The sequence below is a fragment of the Cervus canadensis genome, chromosome 21 (assembly GCF_019320065.1).
Source record: "Cervus canadensis isolate Bull #8, Minnesota chromosome 21, ASM1932006v1, whole genome shotgun sequence".
In the NCBI taxonomy this organism is placed as follows: domain Eukaryota; kingdom Metazoa; phylum Chordata; class Mammalia; order Artiodactyla; family Cervidae; genus Cervus; species Cervus canadensis.
Window position 1 is genome coordinate 52,010,285 of NC_057406.1, and position 17,973 is coordinate 52,028,257.

Below are 17,973 nucleotides of genomic sequence, written 5' to 3' on the forward strand. Positions count from 1 at the left end.
CAGCTCCTTTGATGGCTGGAGAATAGAGAAGTTCCCACCTACCCTCCCAGGAGGCAAGCGCTTTTTATCAAAAGTTTTATGCAGACCTAAGATGATGATCTCCAATAGCTTCGGAAATTTGTACTCTTTGGCCAGCTCCTGCCTTAAGCATTCTGCATATAGTAGTGACTCACTTAATCCTTATAGTCAACCCCGGGAGTGAGGTCCTCTTCTCACCCCCATTTTACAGATGAAGAAACAGGGGCACAGAAAGGTTAGGTATCTTGCTGAAGGTCACACAGCAGGTGTGAGGTAGGACCAGAATTCAACCCCGGGGTGCTCCAGGGGTGTCAGCTGCCTGCTGCCACTACACAGGGCTGCCAGTTCTTTGGGCCTGTGAGAGGGTCTGCTTTCCTTGTTCCCTCCCGCCCCTAGCATGTCATTTCATAGGCAAACAGTCTCCTATGTGAGAAGGAGCATTTGTTCCTTCCTAAATTCATTCTGCCCTCCTCCATCCCTCCATGTTTCCACCCCTCCCTCCCTCCAACATAAATTATCAAGTGGGTGACTGTATTAAATTCTGTGTGAGGGAATGAATGAGTGAGGATGTTTTGTGAACTCAAAGAATGAAAAAAATAATCTTTTTCCTTTGAAAAGTAGTCCTTGGTATCCTCAACGCTGTTGGGTTTTTTTAGAAGTTTCCTTAACGTCCCTCTTTTATTCACTCTAAGGGCTACCTCTGTCTGTATAGAACCATAAACCCTCATCATTTCTGATATTTGTGTTTTCCGCAACCTCACATACATGAGACTCTGGGGAGGCTGGGCCTCTGACTTACCCTGTGGGAAGAGCCTGTTCAGAGGAAAGGCCCTGTGCACCCTGAAAGAAGGCTCCCACAGGAATGAGCTTACCACGCAGCTTGGGGACCAGGAATAAAAGGTCATAACTGACTGTGGAGGGAGAAGGCTACGGATTTTTAAAATACCACCAAGTCTGGTGTCGGTAGAACTTACTCTCTTGGGATAAATGTTACACTCTCTTCTGTTAAAAGTTCAGGATTTTATCAGAGATGCCTGTTTTGTTTCCTGATGGATTTGCCAGGCAGAATTTTTAGCGTTATTTGTGTCCTTCTGGGTGTGGACATGCCTGCAAACTGGGGAAGACCCATGGGGCCCCATGGCACTGGGCGAAAGACTAGCTTACCCAGAAGCTGGTTCTCTCTATTCCTTTCCCACCTGCTGCTTCTTTCCTCCTCTGCGCCTTTTTCCTCGTCAGACAGCAAATGTTTGTTGCCTATTTCTGATGAGCCTTCGCTTTCTCTCCTCAGTCATGCGGAGGAACCCCTTTGGTGTGGACATCTGCTGCCGGAAGGGGTCCCGAAGCCCCCTGCAGGAACTCTACAGCCCTACCCAGGTAAGCCCTGGAAACTTCTTTGCTTCTCCACTCAGAGTCCACGTGTCAGCTTTTTGGGGAGGCAGAGGGGTTGAAAAACTCCAAAATTCTGGTCTTTGGGGATTTGAAATTTCTTTCCACTGCCTGGGTTTTTACCTTCAGCTGGTTGCTTTCTCGGTCACCCTTTCTCTATAGAGTGGCTCTGAAGTTCTAGCAGGAGGTATTTAGAATGAGAGGAACGGCTTGGTGGAGTGCTGGATTGAGCTTTGAACCTGCTCAGGTTTTGGGTCTGAGCACCACATAGCTGCAGGTGCCAGCGAGGGGACTCTGGAATTGCAGGGCCTGCCAGGCCGTGCAGTCTCCCCGTTGATGTCCCCAGAGAAGGCCCACATGGGGGATGAACTCACCACCAGATCTCATGTCCGATTATTAGAGCCCAACGATGCCCCCAAGAGGTGCATCTCACTGAGCCAGTCTGACAAGACCCTTGTGTGGGGAGACTTTTTGCCAAGTGACTGTCATGGTCAGTTGAACTTGATTATGAAGAGTTCCTCTCTGAGCAAAATAAGCTCCAACCAAGACACAGTGCTCTCCATGGAAAGCTAGGAGCAAAGGGAGGAGGCCCTGTTGCTATGGTGATGGCATCGTTGGTGTGTGTGGGTCTTGATGAGAAAACTTCAAGGCTGGCCCTTTTAGGAGGACGTTAATTAGCTTGTGATGCCAAGAACTGGTGAATGAACAACTAGTGACCCATTAGCTGACCTTTGATAGCTGGTGGGAAAGTTGGGGGGGAAATGTACTGCTTTGGCTATAATCTCTGAGATTGATTTTGTATCAGATTCTTAAGTTAGTATTTCTGTGGACCAAGGTGCTTGCAGAGGAAGAAACTCTTTGCTTCCCCAGAAGTGCTGACTTCCTGGAAGTCTTGCCAAGGGATGAGCCTGAGAACTTTCTGATTCCACATCTCTTTCTTGTCTTTCACCCTTTGAAAAGTGGACTCGAGTTTGTGCAAAATGGGTGGCCTAACCATGTTAATTCACTCCCTTCTTTCAGCCCCATCACTTTGGAACTCAGTGTGGTGGGGCCAGATTAACCAGGTCATTGCGAACTCAGATTCCCTGTTGTCTCCTTTACTGGGCTTTCTGGTAACTCAGCAGGAAATTGGCCTTTTTTAAAATGGTTACTGAAGTATAGTTGATTTACAGTGTTGTGTTAGTTTCAGGGGTACAGCAAAGTGAATCAATTATATATATACACACACATATATACAAAAACTTTTTTTGAAAAAAAGCTCTCTTCCACTATAGGAAGATACTGAGATACTATACATGGTGAGTATAGTTCCTTATGCTATACAGTGGGTCCTTGTTGGTTATCTTGATTTGGGTTTTTGTTTGGTGTCCCAATAATCTGATTACTATAGGCCAGTCTCCTGCCTGTTCACACATTGGTCCCAGGAAGAGACTTCAGTAGAAGGGATTTATGGTTGGTGAAAGTGGAAGTGTTAGTTGCTCAGTCATGTCCAACTCTCTGCGATCCCAAGGACCATAGCCCACCAGGCTCCTCTGTCCATGGATTTCTCCAGGCAAGAACGCTGGAGTGCATTGCCCTTCCCTTCTCCAAAGGATCCTTCTGACCTAGGGATCGAACCCGGGACTCCTGCATTGCAGGCAGATTCTTTGCCTTCTGACCCACCAGGGAAACCCCTCTTCCGGTAAGCCATGTTGAAAACAACATGTGCTACCAACACACAAAATGTACCTGTCTCTTTCAGTTGACATCCTCTGTTCTCAGATTAGTTTCTCTTTTGAAACAAGACTGCTGAAGGGCTTCTGTTTTCCTGAGCAAATTTCATGAGCAGCAGATGGTGTCATGGGAAAAGCTGTTTCTGAAGTAGATGTTTCTCTGGACAGGTAGTCTGTGGACTGTGTCTGCACTAGTCATTGTTGCGTCCCCAACCCTGGCCTATAGTGGGTGCCCCCCGAGTGTCTGTGATTGAAAGAGTGAAAGTCCAGGTTTAAATTCCTCCTTCACTCCCAGCTGATTGTATAACCTTGAACATGTGATGAGTTCTCTTTAGGGTCAGCTTTCCCATCTCTCCGGAGCGTTGGGAGGATAAAATAATTCTGATGTGTCAGGGGCAGGGTAAACATGATTCATCATTGTCATGATTGTGAGAATGGCTTCACTACTGGAAGCCTTGACTCAAGGGTCAGACCTGGGTTCAAAGTTTGTTTTCTTCATATACCAGCTTTGTGAGTGTGGGCAAGACACTTAACCCATCTGAGATTGCCTCCCTCCTTTGTAACATGGTGCTGACAATTCCTGCCTTGCAGGCTTCCGTGAGAAGATGTGCCTTGCTCAATGCCTCCTATGGAGGTTGCTCCTTCCCAGATCCATTCATTCATTTACTCATTCATTTTTTCATCTGCTGTTGTGAGCGCCCACATTCTGCAGCACAGTGCCAGGCATGGGCACAAAAGGCTGAGCAGGGCTCATGTGGTTAGGCTTCTGTGTCTGCTTCTGCTTGTTATTCCGAGGTTGACTTGAGGGGGTTACCTGGTGAGGGAGACCCGGCTCGGTCCATTTGTTAACCAATCAAAGAAGAGAAAACGTTCCTGGGTAGAACATTCCATCTCTTCCATCTGGCAGTGTTGGACGAGGTGCCCACTTAGAAGCCTAGGACCTGGGGGGGAAGATGGGGCTGGGGAGGCGTCCCTGGGAGCCATTTGTGAGGGAGTTGGTGGGTGAGTCACCAGCCTCCATCAAGAATGTTGTGGGCAAGCTGTCTGTCCCCTTTTGCTGGTAACCAGGAAAATGTCCCTGCAGGAAGATCTCCACGTTTCCTCGGGATGTTGTCCCGGAATGTTTTTTTCTTAGGCTGGTTTCCTTTACAAGCTGCAATTATGTTCTCTTCCCACGCACGTTCCGTCGGTGGCGCTTCTCCGAGAAACTGTCTTCGTGATCTTTGGGATGGCCGTGGGCTGGAGAGTTCAGAGGAGAGAAGGGGGCAGGAGCTCCTGTGGAGCCAAGTCTGGTTTTGCATCCACAAGACATTCACACACGCTGCATCCCGTGGGGCTTGGCTGCGGTTGCTTGTGTTCCCCTACCAGCCGAGCTCTGGAAGCTGCTAAGTCTGGACCGATGTTATCACGGGGCAGATGACAAACACTGTAATTGCTAGAAACCAAACTGCTCCCGGAGATGCCATTTCCCCTTTTTATGCTGACTGGTTATTTGGGTTTGATATATGATGGTGAAAACAGGAACTCTGTGTTTTGACAATAAGGAAACCAGCATTTTGGCAAGTAGAGCCATCTTAGTTACTAGGTACTGGGACTATAGGCCAAATGCTTTCTGGGTGCATGCACGCTAAGTTGCCTCAGTCCTGTCTCTCTGCGACCCTGTGGACTGTAGCCCACCAGGCTCCTCTCTCCGTGGGATTCTCCAGGCAAAAGTACTGGAGTGGGTTGCTGTGTCCTCCTTCAGGGGATCTTCCTGACCCAAGAATGTTCATAAACTTCTCATGGAATGTTTGTGTCAAGCCCTAAAGTAGGTAGTACACCCCCATTTTACGTACAGGACAACTGAGGCCAAGGAAGTTGTTACACAGCTTGTAAGAAGCAGAGTAGAAATTCAAATCCAGGACAAGCTACAAATCCATTTGTCTCCGTGCTGTATTCACTGTTGCCAGCAAAGTTCTCTTGGCAGGAATTATCCCATCCAAAAAAGAAAAAAAAAAAAAAATCACATCCAGATTTTCACTGGACAAAAATCTTAAAAGCTCCCTTAGGAAAATTGGCTATAATCTGCTTTTAGTGTCCAAGGCTTTCTTATTTTAGTGCCTCGCACACCCCTAACCATTAAAACAACAGTGGGTGGAAAAAAAGTTTGTAGGTGATATTCTTAGAAAAACTGTACTCTGATGTCTTATAATTTTCCTGGTTCTCCGCTGTCTTCCTGGCCCCAAAATAAAGCGTAATTGCTGATCATATCAGCTGGTGTCAAGTCACCGAAAGTTCAAGGGTTGCCAACTGCATATTTGCGGGCCGAGCACATGTGCGGGCTGCCCCGCTCAGCCCAGACAGCAGGGCAGAGCTCTGCTGTCAGCCATTGATAGGGCATAATTGCCCCAAAAATGCCAGCGAGGGGTGGGACAGCCTGTCTTGCCTCACCCACCTCCCGGTCCTCTCGTGGGTTCCCCGAAGTCTTCCTGACATCCCTCATGTGGTTCAGCCCTGCCCTGCCTGCTTCTTTCTTTAGCGTTTGCACTTGCTCTGTGATTACTATGTTCCGAGAAGACAGATGCTCAGTCCAGGGGCCGACCAGGAACTTTTAAGTCCAGGAGGCCTCCATGCATGCACCAGTGGCCTGCAGACCTTCCTAGGGGCCCCTGGGGACCAGAAAATTCACTATTTTGACCAGTCAATATTTTATTGTAATAATAATTTTAAAAATTGGACCTTTATTGGTGCAGTCTTCTATGTGTTAAAGGATATTTACTTCTCCATAAGATGGGCTCCAAGAAGAAGGACGGAGAGAGGGAGAGAAGGGAAGGAGGAAGAAAGTTACTGTTTATTGAATGTCAGTGACTTTCCACACGTATCTCATGGAATCTTCACAACAATCCTAGAAGGAAGGTATCTATAACTCCATCCTTCAGATAAGTTAACAGGCTCAGAAGGGCTAAGCAATTTGCCAAGATCCCATAGCTCCTTAATGGTTGTGCTGGGTCCATCGGACCTGGAGAGAAAGTGGGAGGAAGAACTTCTATCCCATTATCTTTTCTGGGTAGAAGAATGCTTTCTTGAGGTTCTGTTTCATGGTGACTGAAGCTGAGCTCAGGGTAGTTGCAGAATTCCTGAAGGCAGGGGCCAAGTTTCATGGAATGCACGGTAGATGTCCAATAAACAATTGCAGATTTGTTTTTTCTCATGGAACATGATATTTGGAGCAGTCTTTCTATACTGGCTGGAGCCAGGCTAAGCGGGAGTCCCTTCCTACCCCTTCCCCAAGAACTCTGCTATGGGATAGTACAGCTTGGTGACATTTGGAAGTCGGGGTCTTTGATTAAGTTTCAGATTGAAAAAAGTTGTCCAAGGGAAGGTAGGAAACTCTTCCAGCTCCAACTTAAGTAGTTTTCTGAGCAAGGCTTGCCAAGGTTTATTTCGCCTACAGATGTTTATCAGATAAACAGAGGGAAGAGACATGGGGAAGAGAGGCATGTAGGTAACAGAACATGACCAGTGCTGTGTGATGAAACCGGAAGCGTCTTGGAAGTTTGTGGGAGGATCAGGAGTGAGCAGTTAACCCTTTCAGGGGCAGGGCACAATGGGAAGCTTTCTAGAGCAGGCGGCATTTGAGCCAGGCTTGGGCTTCCCTGGTGGCTCAGATGGTAAAGCATCTGCCTGCAGTGCGGGAGACCCGGGTTCGATCCCTGGGTTGGGAAGATCCCCTGGAGAAGGAAATGGCAACCCACTCCAGTACTCTTGCCTGGAAAATTCCATGGACTGAGGAGCCTGGTGGGCTACAGTCCGTGGGGTCGCAAAGAGTCGGACACGACTGAGCGACTTTACTTCACTTCACTTCACCCTGAAGACATACCAGTCTCCATCGGACAGGGCAGAGGGAATGGCATTAGAGAGGGGTGAAGCCCCGGGAGTGGGGCGTACAGGTGGGACAGTTCATGGCACGCTCAGAGAACGGTGATGGGTCTGTAGCAGGTGTGAAAGAGCATGTTGGAAGCTGACTGGAGAGGATTCGGAAGAGAGGCAGGTTGGTACCAGCTTCATAAGGCTTGTTCACACTTCCAGGGGGGTTCGTGGTCCCTAGAGACCCCCGGGGATGGTGTGCAACTTACAAAGCAGCTTCTGCTTCTGGCTCAGCTGCGTGTTAACTTCTGGCCCCTCCTGACTGCAGTCTCCTCCTCAGTAACACGAAGGGGTTGAATTGTACCCATGCTTCCCCACACCTTGTGCACTCATGAGCTTTGAAAAATCACCAGTGCCCAGATCCCCAGGGATTCTGATTTTTTTTTTTTTTTTTTTGGTTGGTTTGGGAGAGGGCTGGGTGGAACCAACGTTCCCTAGTTGGTTCTGATGGGTAGCCTGAGTTCTGAAGCACTGGGTTGGAGATTCTGGAAGGACCCCTCCAGTTTTGAAACCTTCAAGGGGACATCTCTGGCAGTCCAAGGCAGGGGTGTGGGTTTGATTCCTGGTCGGGGACCTAAGATCCCACATGCTGTGCAGCATGGATAAAAAATAAAACAAAAAAATAAAAAATAAAATCTTCGATTCTTTGGTTCTCACATCACCTGTTACATGAAAAGGAGCTCAGAGCATGTGCACTGAAGTGAAGTGAAAGTAGCTCAGTTGTGTTCGACTCTTTGTGACCCCATGAGCTATACAGTCCATGGAATTCTCCAGGCCAGAATACTGGAATGGGTAGCATTTCCTCTATACAGGGGATCTTCCCGACCCAGGAATCAAACCCAGGTCTCCCCTCTTGCAGGTGGATTCTTTACCGTCTGAGGCACCAGGGAAGCCCATGTGCCCTGAGGTTGCTCCCTATCTTTTCTATAGTCTTTCTGTATGAAGGACCATGTTAGCTATTTGCACTCAGCCTCATTCACCAACACGCGGTGACCACATTCCTTCCTGTGCTCCATGGAAAGTTGGTTGATGCCCTGAGCTTTGGAGACTCATTATGTGAACAAACCATAGAAGTCGAACCCTTGGGCACTGAATTGGACAGAGCCCCACATAAAGGACACTTGAGCCACTTGGCTCTTGATCCCATAAAAAGGAGAACCCCAGATTGGTTCCAAGCCAGACATCAGGTAGGCGCTTCTGAAGGATCAGCTTCAGTCTCACAATGAGCATGAAAGGGCTCTCTTCCTTGAAAATCATTCTTTGGGAAGAAAGATACTGAATGGCCATATCCACTGGGGAAAGCAAGAGAGCAGACGTTGGACAGTCCCCAACTCTGGTCAATTAATCCCTTCATTACCAACCACCTGGTAAATGACGAGTCCATCTAATTATCTTGCTTTGACCCAACAGCTGTCTACTTAATTGATTTAGTTGTGGATCGGCTCCTTATGCAAAGATATTACTTACTGTCAGCCCAGCAGAACGGCAGCTGGCCGGCAAAGATGAAATATTACATCAACTTGATCTTACACACAGCACTTGGGAGCATGCTTCATTATTCATTGCAAATCACAATGGATGAGCAGAGCCCATTGCAGAAACCAGGGGCAGCAGGTTGCCTTTTTCACTATGACCAGCGGCTTCTTTATTCTTGAACCAGAGAAGCTGTCCCTGGTCAGATTTCCAGTCCAGCCAGGACAGCTGGGGGATCTGGAGTCAGACACAATTTGGGTTGGAGGAGATGACTGGATGCTGGAAGAAAGGGGAGGATCCCAGCCCAGGTGTATGACCTGGGGCAATTACTTAACCTCTCCAAGCCTTGATTTCCTTATCTGTAAAATAGGAGTGTGACACCAGAGTTGCAGGTTTGTGAGGTTTATCAGTAACATCGTGTATAAAAAGCACCTAGGACTTGCCCAGAGCAGAGCGGGTGATAGTCGCTAGCCGTTAGTCGCTAGCCGTTAGTGGTCTAGGTTGAGTTAGGTAACCTGGGGCTTTTCTTAGGGGGTCTGGGATCACGCTTGTCCCTGTCCTGTAGGCTCAGATGTTTGGCAGATGCACACTTGGACTTGTGTTGAATAATAATAAGATAGATGATTTCCTCTTGCCTGAAAGCTACTAGCTATTTATCATGAGCACTACCTAAAAATTTTGATTGATGTTATGTGTCTGGTAGACTCAGTTGTTGGGAAGCTTGCTGTGCTGATTTTTGAGGCCATGAGTACCTCTGGATGGAGTGTGTGTGTGTGCATGTGTACGTTCAACCCACATCCTGGAAAATGGGCAAATTCAGCTGTTAAGTTTTAAAGGTCTCCTGTGGTTGCTTGTGTCTGTTTTACCTCCAGCACGTAGGTAAGCGTGTCAGTGATAGTTGTTATAAAGTAAGACCATCTCTGGCCCATGTTAATGCGAGGCCATTGATTTCATGGTTTGGTTCACATTTCACTCAGGCTGTTTTTCTAGGCGGTTGTTCTGTTTCTGGAAGCCTAATTTGACCCAATATATTCAAATCTGGGTAGCTGAGCTCTCTAATGGGGTCCTTCTGTATCAGGCTGTGTGGATATAGTCTGGTAGATTTCAGCGAGAGGAAGGCATTCAAGTGACAAAACGACCTCTGCAATTTCCAAATGGTAACACAGCTGTAAAAGCTGCCATTTTTGGAAAGTTATTTCCTAAATTGCCCTCAATTATAAGAGGCCTCTACATAATTTGATTTTTCTGTAAATTATACAACTCAAGGAGCTTCACAGTCAACTGGATTTTAACCTTGTTGAGATGGATAGAACTGAGACAAAGCTCTGGCTTGTTCTTAAATTCTCTGTAAGAAAGACGTGGGAGTGGGATGGGGGTGGGGTAGGCGTCTGCCTCCTCCCCATCCTGCTTCCCTCTCGATGGCCAAGTTGGCCTGTGGGTCTTGTGGGGAGCAGAGTTTACACCCTGCCTCCAGCACTAATTACTGTGAATTCTGGGGCAAAGAGCTAAACTTTTTCAAGCCCTGGAGACCTTGTTTATAAAGTAGGAGTAAAATACCAACTATTCAGTTATTAAGAATTAAACTAGGATTTATATTTCAAGTTCTGGGCACATAGCAAGCTGCTCAATCAGTGCTGTTTTTTAAACATTTATATTAGCTCAGATGAAGCCTTCTCCAGGAAGCTCTCCCTGATTTTTCTCCCTTCAAACTCAGGTTAAATGTCCTAGAATGGTATTGCCTGCTTACAACATAATATGATTTGTATATGTTATTTGAAATTTTTTAGCAGTCACATTTTGAAAAGTAGAATGAAAAACAGGTTAAATTCATTTTAATAACATATTTTATTTAATCCAGTATAACTGAAATATGATCATTGCTACCTTCAATCAATAAAAATATTAAGATATTTTACACTCTTGTTTTTGTATGGAGTTTTTGAAGTCTCATGTGTATTTGACACAACACATCTCACTTTGGGTTGGCCATGCATCACATGCTTAATGGCCATATCTGGCTGGTGACTGCCATACTGGACAATGCAGGTCTATGAAATGCCACACTCTCCTCCCCCATCCCATGTTTCCCTCGTTCGTGACACTTACCTTATGTGTTTGGAATGATCTCACTAGACTTTGAGCCTCTTGAGAGCAGGGGCTGATCATTCATCTTGGTAGCTGGAGGCTCCTCCAGCCAGCCACAGAAAGGGAGCTCAGTAGGTGCCTGGCACTGAGTGAGTTGCCTGTCCTGGGCTGTGAGCAAGCCCGGTGTGTGGGGATCACACTGAGGAGGTGACCAGGGCTTTGTGTCCCTGGAGGCACTGACACAGCCGGCCATTAGGGCCAAAGATTTTCTGGGGCCCGGTAGGTCCATGGTCTGAAGAGGGCATCTCCACTCCAGGCTGATGCCTGTTGCTATTCGTCACTCAGTCGTATCCAACTCTTTGCTACCCCATGGACAACACAGCATGCCAGGTTTCCCTGCCCTTCACTAACTCCTTGAGTTTGCTCAAACTTGTGTCAACTGAGTTAATGATGCCATCCAACCATCTCATTCTCTGTTGCCCCCTTCTCCTCTTGCCCTCAATCTTTCCCAGCATCAGGGTCTTTTCCAGTAAGTTGGCTCTTTGCATCAGGTGGCCAAAGTGTTGGAGCTTCAGCATCAGTCTTTTCAGTGAATATTCAGGGTTGACTTCTTTTTGGATTGACTGTTTGGATCTCCTTGCAGTCCAAGGGACTCTCAAGAGTCTTGTCTAGCACCATAGTTCAGAAGCTTCAATTCTTTGGCACTCAGCCTTCTTTATGGTCCAGCTCTCACATTCGTACATGACTACTGAAACAACCATAGCTTTGACTATGCAAACCTTTGTCGGCATGGAAATTTATTGCCTCCCAGTTCTGGAGGCTGCAAGTCCAAGACTGAGGTGTTGGCTGAGTTGGTTCCTCTGAGACCCTAGGGAGGAATCCAGTCCATGCTTCTTATCTGATTTCTAGCAGGTTCCTGCCGATCCCTGGCTTTTCTTTATAGAAGCATCACTCCAGTCTCTGCCTTCATTTTCACACAGTGTTCTCCCTGTGTGTGTGCCTGTGTCCAGACCTCTCTTTTTTAAAAAGGACTCCAAATGTATTGGATGGGGACCCGCCTACTCTGCTAGGACTTTGTCCTAACTAATTACATCTACAGTGACCCGCTTTCCAAATAAGGTCGCATCCTGAGGTATCCGTGTGAGGATGTCAGTACGTGGATGGGGGTGGGGGTGTGTGCAGCGCCGTCTGTGACACCTGCTGTGTGCACAGCCCTGTGCTAGATGCCTGGGCCTTTAGGAAAAGGAAGCCTTTGCCCTCTATTAGTTCATACAATAGTGGGTGAGTCAGGCCAGCAAACTGACCATCACATTAAGAAGTTCTGTTTGAGTTCAGTGTATAAAGCTGGAGGAGTTTAGAGCAGGACCAGAAAGAGGAGGCCCACGCACGTGTGAGTGTGTGCAGTCCTGTGTGCATGTGTATATGCGTGGCCTTTGTCACCCTGATTGAGCAAAGGCACAGAAGTGGTGACGCACACGGATGTGTGGTTCCAGCCTCCCCTGAGCAAACACCAGCCATGGAGAGAGGACGCCCTGACACGCGAGCGACTGGGGCTCTGTCTTTCCTGGGGTGCACCCCATCGACACCCCTCCGGTGAGGACCGGCAGCCCAGGGATGTGAGAGAACCAGTTTCACTGTCGTTCCTGACTTGTAGGAAAGTCTGCAGCTCCAGTGCCTCCAGCCGATACTCTGCTCTTCGGCAGCTACATGACCACGCCGGGGGACGCCGCCAGGCTGGCCCTGCCCCAGCCTCGGCAGGTGCAGAGCTGCTCTGGAAGGAAGCTGGTCTTTCTGGAACATGCCCCAGGGGTGGAACGCCCAGGCAGACTGCTGCTGCCTAAAACGGCCTGGTGCAATGTTTCCTTCCCTTTGTCTTCCGTCAGGGGTTTAAAGCCACGAAATGGCCAGCATGGGGTTCTGGCCATTCTCCAACAGTTTGGACTGTTGGAGAAACCACTCCGACCATATGTTCCTCTCCAGCCTATGCCCCACGGGGTACCCTCAGATACGTCCACAGCTGTAGCGGCGTCTTGCCAGGGCAGGGCTTGGCTGCGGAGGGCCTGCCAGCTCACTGCTTGCTTGGATCCAGGTCTCACATCCTGTCCCAGTGTTTGGGGGAAAGTTCTGAGAAAAAAGGGGCAAGGTCTGAGGCCTTAGCAGTGGTTAAGAGCACACGCCTTAGAACCAGCTGGGACTCCAGGGCCACCCCATGCCAGCTGTGTGGCTTGGGAAGGCTTCTCACCGTCTCTGAGCTCGGTTTCCTCACCTGTAAAAGGAAGATGAACATACTGGCCCTGATCTCATGGGGTTCTTCTGAGGATTGTGTGAACCCACAGAATGAGGCCGGCAGAGGTGTTAGCTGTTTACTATTTGCTGTGACTATCATTCAGGCACAGAAGCCAGGAAGGAGGAAATGATCCTGGGGACAGATGAGAAAGTTGAAGTCTAGATCACTGGGAAGGCAGGGCTCCATGTAGCCAGCTCATCTTCCACTTGTTTAAAGGGAACTCCATCTTCTAGAGCAAGAAGGTCTCAGTTTTGGCTGCCCTTCAGAATCAAAAAAGGAAATTTAAAACACCCTCCCTTTCAACCCCTAACTCAGAATTTTGCGGATGCTGGTACCTTTTTCAAAGCTCCCAGTTGATCCCAGGGTGCAGCCACAGTTTGAGCACCACTTGCTCTGGGTTTTTCCTAACTCAGAGACAGTTCCGGAGACCAGCAGCCTGGGAATCAGCTGGGAGCTTGTTAGAAATGCAGAACTTGGCCTCGACCCCATTCTGCAGAATGGAAACCTGCATCCTTCCAGGGTCCCAGGCGGTCTGCACCGGTGATAACTGAAGAGGCTCCTGAGACAACAGCTTGCTCTCTGGGGGCTCCCAGAAGGTGCAGCTGTCCCTGCATTTGATGACCAAGGACAGGTGGCAGAGCGTTTGCATGGGTTTTGGATATGGAGACCAGGAAAGTGTCCTTACCTTTCCTGGAGCCTGGCTTGCTCTGCTTTTCTGAAAACTTAGAAAGTGGATGCTGCATGGGGTTCTTGTCAGAGGCAGGGAGCTGGTGTCCCATGGCAGGTTAGATGGATGGGCAGCCTCTCGGATCCTGTGGATATACTAAATGTTCATTAATTGTCTCAACTCGGGGAGAAAGAGGGCTTCCTTGGTGGCTCAGATGGTAAAGAATCTGCCTGCAATGCAGGACACCTGGGTTCAATCCCTGGGTTGGGAAGATCCCTTGGAGGAGGGTATGGCAACCCATTCTAGTATTCTTGCCTGGAGGAATCCCCATGGAAAGAGGAGCCTGGAGGGCTACAGTCCATGGGGTCACAAAGAGTTGGACACAACCTAGTGACTAAGCCCAGGGAGAAAGAAGTGTGGCTTTGAATGGGGACCAGGGAAGCAAAGGCCACGTGATGCCCTTGCAAGGTGGCTTCCTCCTTCACGGGCGCTGTGTCCCTGGGGTGGAGGGGATTAGGAGGGTGAGGAACTGAGCTGGGCTTTCTCGGGTGGCCGCAGTCTGACTTTACTGTCTTCATGGTTTGGGCTGTTCCTGACCTCACTTTGTCAGGAAACAGGAAGGAGGTACCCAAGAGGTGGAAGATTGCTTGCTTTGAGTTCTGCCCTGCTTGGCACGGTGGCCGCCTGTCATTGTCGCCTCCGTTCATTCTTCTTGGGAGGGGCCTGCTTTCATTTGTCCCCCTGGATCTGTGCTGTGAGCTTCCTGGAGACACCGCTTGGTTGCCATCTTTTCCCCTCTTGCCAGAACCCCAACCAGAAATCTGTGTTCAGACAGTAATCAGGATGATTCCAGGTCTCTTTCCTAATTAGCAGGAAGCACAGAGCCAGTGAAGGCAACCAGGCAGCTTGGTAAGGCCGGGGTTAAGGGCTGCCCATGTTGGGAGGGTCTACCATACACCAGGTGGTAAATCCACTGGGCTTCTGTTGGGTCACTGCTGGTTCCACAGCCTGGCATGGACCACAGCAATAGCTGGCAGAGGAGATTATAGGAAAGGGTTCACTCACCCCCAAACCCCCGATCACTAAGAGTAAAGAATTAAATATGCCCTGGATTTTCACAACCCGGAAGAAACATTCTTAGTTTCACTTTTTTCCAAGGACAACCTGGAAACGCATTATCAGGGGGTACTTAGCATCTTTCAGAGGGACACATTTGAATCAGATGAAGTCAGTCCCTTGGCTCATCCTCAGCTCGCCCAGCTGTCCCCTCAGCACAGCTGCTCTGTAATTCTGTAACTGTTAGTCCTGAAGACCCTTCATTCTAGAACTGCTGGAGCCTCTTGAAAATTTCATCTTGTTTTATAGGGAAGTTGCATCTTAGCTTGACCTTCGGAAATGAGGAGGCTGTCTTGGGACCTGTCCCTCCATGGTATTTTGTTGCCACATAGACTGGCTCACAAATGGTACCCCCACTTCTTCCCACGTGCGGCCTTCGGTCACTCTCATTCATGATGGTTAATCTCAGCTGAGGGCCTTGGCTCTCAGTAGGTTTTGTTCATTTTACAGGATAGACGAGCTGGTGCCTGAAAAGAAATGTAACGGAATTGGCAGACACCAGGGGAGTTCAGAGGCGGCTGATAATCCAGTTATTCATGGTCATGAGGGAAAGGGTTGAATGAGAAATAGAAATGCACACGTAACCAACCTCCAGGCCTCATGTTAATCAACCGCCTTCTCTTCCAAGATGGCTTTAACCAAGGCCAACAAACAGACTGATTCATCACTTTCTTCAGAACTGACCTGAGTGTTCAGTACAAAAGAGATAATTTGTCAAGCCCTTTTTTAATGAGAAGAACTGCAGTTTTTTTTTTAAAGTGTATTATTATTGCTGCTTTTGTAATTCATGCAGAGTAAAGTGTCATTTTCCTTGACAAAGTGACAAAATGAGCTGCTTCTGCGGGTTGGTTTGTTCACTGTTGTCTTATCAGAGAACAACATATAACATGGTGATTTTCTTTTTTGCGGGGGGGGGGGAACGAAAAAAAAAACACCTTAGAGATTTTTTAGACTAGACTAGACTTCTCAGCTAGAAGTCTGAGATTCAGACCTAGATCTTGTTGAAATAAGGATCAGGAGCCAGGAGAAGGAGGGTCGATTATAATTGACCTTCCCCCGGATTTTGTGGTGTGACTCAATCAGAGGGGAAGGAGTGATTAGCATCTTGAAGAGATAAAAACCTGGTCAAAAACAGCCCATGGCAAATCGCTGCCTTTGGCTATCTGATTAATGTCTGAGGTACAGTCTTTCTTGAGCTTAAGAATCCCCTGCTTATCTTATCAGTTGCTCAAACTGAACTTGATAAATAGCAATGTCCAAACCCAGTGCAAACTTTGGGAGATGGTGGTGCTTCTGACCTCAAGTTTTATGCAGTGGGGTTCTGGGGAGCCCTGCAGACCACTGCCCCCAGTTGAGGGGCATCTTAAGCAAGCAGGCTCAGTCACTTCAGTCGTGTCCGACTCTTTGCGACCCTGTGGACTGTGGCCCGCCAGGCTCCTCTGTCCATGGGATTCTCCAGGGAGAGGATCTGTTTGGGGAATAAAAGCCAAGCTGGACTCAGAGGTGAAGTGTGTGGCTCTCTAACTCCGTGTGGATGCTCATTTGTGTCCAGCTCTTTGTGACCCCATGGACGGTAGCCCACCTGCCTCCTCTACCCATGGAATTTTCCAGGCAAGAATACTGGAGCGGGTTGGCATTTCCTTCTCTAGGGGCTTTTCCAGACCCAGGGATCGAACTGTGTCTCCTGGGTATGCTACACTGGCAGGTAGATTCTTTACCGCTGAGCCACGAGAGACGCCCACTGATGCCTTAAGTTGGTGCCTTAAGCTCTAGACCAGAGGTCCACAAGCATTTTCTACAGAACTTTAGATGTCTGTTACAATGACTCAGAGGAGGGCCTGGCAACCCACTCCAGTGTTCTTGCCTGAAGAATCCCATGGACAAGAGAGTCTGGTGGGCTACTGTCCATGGGATTGCAAAGAGCCCACATGACTGAAGTGACTTAGCACAGTGCAATGACCCAACCCTGCCGCTGTACCCTGAAAGCAGCTGTCAACAGGATATATAAATGAGTGGACATGGCTGGATTTGGTCCACAGGCAACCTCTGCTGAGAGCCAGAAGCCTCAGGTTCAAGTCCCAGCCTCTCTACCCTACAAGGGCATTCTTGGGCAAGACATGCAGACTCCCAGGACTCACGTCCTTTACTTCTAAAAATAGGAATCACAATGCTTCTCCAAGAGATGGTGAGACGGTGAGAGCATTTGTAAACTGTAGAGAACCGAGCCTGACTTGGTTATTGGCGTTCTGTCTGCAGTCGTGGTTCAGGCCCCCAGTGGTGGATGAAGCATGTCTATTTGGTAGAAAACGTTAGGTGCTGGCCAAGCAGCTCTCCTGGCTGTAATTGCATGATGAAATCAGGGAAGTGCTATTTAATTTCAATTACATTCATTTTCTTTGGGCATATGAGAGGAGTACCAGCCTCTCAAAGCTCCCCCTTCCCGCCGTGAGGAATTTCTCAAGCTGCAATGCTTTCAGTCTAACCTGAATTGATCTCCATTCTGGAAATTGCAAGTGAGCAAAATGACTGTGATGAATGGGGGCTCTGGAGGAACACAATGCTTGGGCTCAATGTCTCAGACTGGAGAAGGGAAACCTGGAGCCTTTATCGGGGAAGGTGGGTGGTAAATGAATTGCCAAGCGGGAATTGGAGGATGGTTAGTGAATAAACCCATTGTGCTGAGCAATTATGCATCTCATTAAGATGCACTCGGTTTTGGCCTTGATACTATGAGAATTGTCAGAGCAAATATGTGCAGACCTCAATTTTGAGGTTTGAAATGGGGTCAGTGCGTAATTGGCAGGAGAAGAAAAAGAAGGGAGATGGTTCGAACAATAGGTATTAAGTGGCTATTGCAGCAAAGACGACAGAGATGTAAAGAGTCAGACACCCTGATCACTCAAGACACAGTGCGTGTGGTCTTAGAATCACATTCGGGCCACGTGGAGAGTGCCTTCAGTGCTGGTAATAAGCCTTCTTGGGATCAAAGCAGTTTGCTCTATAGAAAGTTTCAAGAATACTTGGGATGTGTTTGTTGAATGAATGAATGACTGGTGCTGGCCCCATGATTGTCAAATAAGTGAGTGAAGGTGGGAAGGAAGGAATGAGCATATTAATAAACCAACAGTTCGTGTAAAATGAAGATGATAATAGTCCCTGCCCGTATTGTAGGGTGGGAGGATTAAATGGGAGAATGCGGCTAACCCCCAGCACAATGCCCGATAGTAGCAGGCACTCAATTTCAGTTGGTTCTGTTCCTACTTTCACCAGGTGTGTTGGTCTGCTTGGACAGCCATAACAGGATACCTCAGGCTGGGTGACTT

General features: G+C 48.2%; 1 protein-coding gene across 4 annotated transcripts in view; it reads left to right on the top strand.

The window, feature by feature from the left end:
* Nucleotides 1-17,973, top strand: part of CHST11 (carbohydrate sulfotransferase 11) — a 265,715-nt gene that overhangs the window by 124,984 nt on the left and 122,758 nt on the right. For all 4 annotated transcript variants that reach the window (XM_043440979.1, XM_043440980.1, XM_043440977.1 and 1 more), the window contains exon 2: nucleotides 1,307-1,392. In XM_043440979.1, the coding sequence (XP_043296914.1) occupies nucleotides 1,307-1,392 (86 nt within the window). The remainder of the gene's footprint in view (nucleotides 1-1,306; nucleotides 1,393-17,973) is intronic.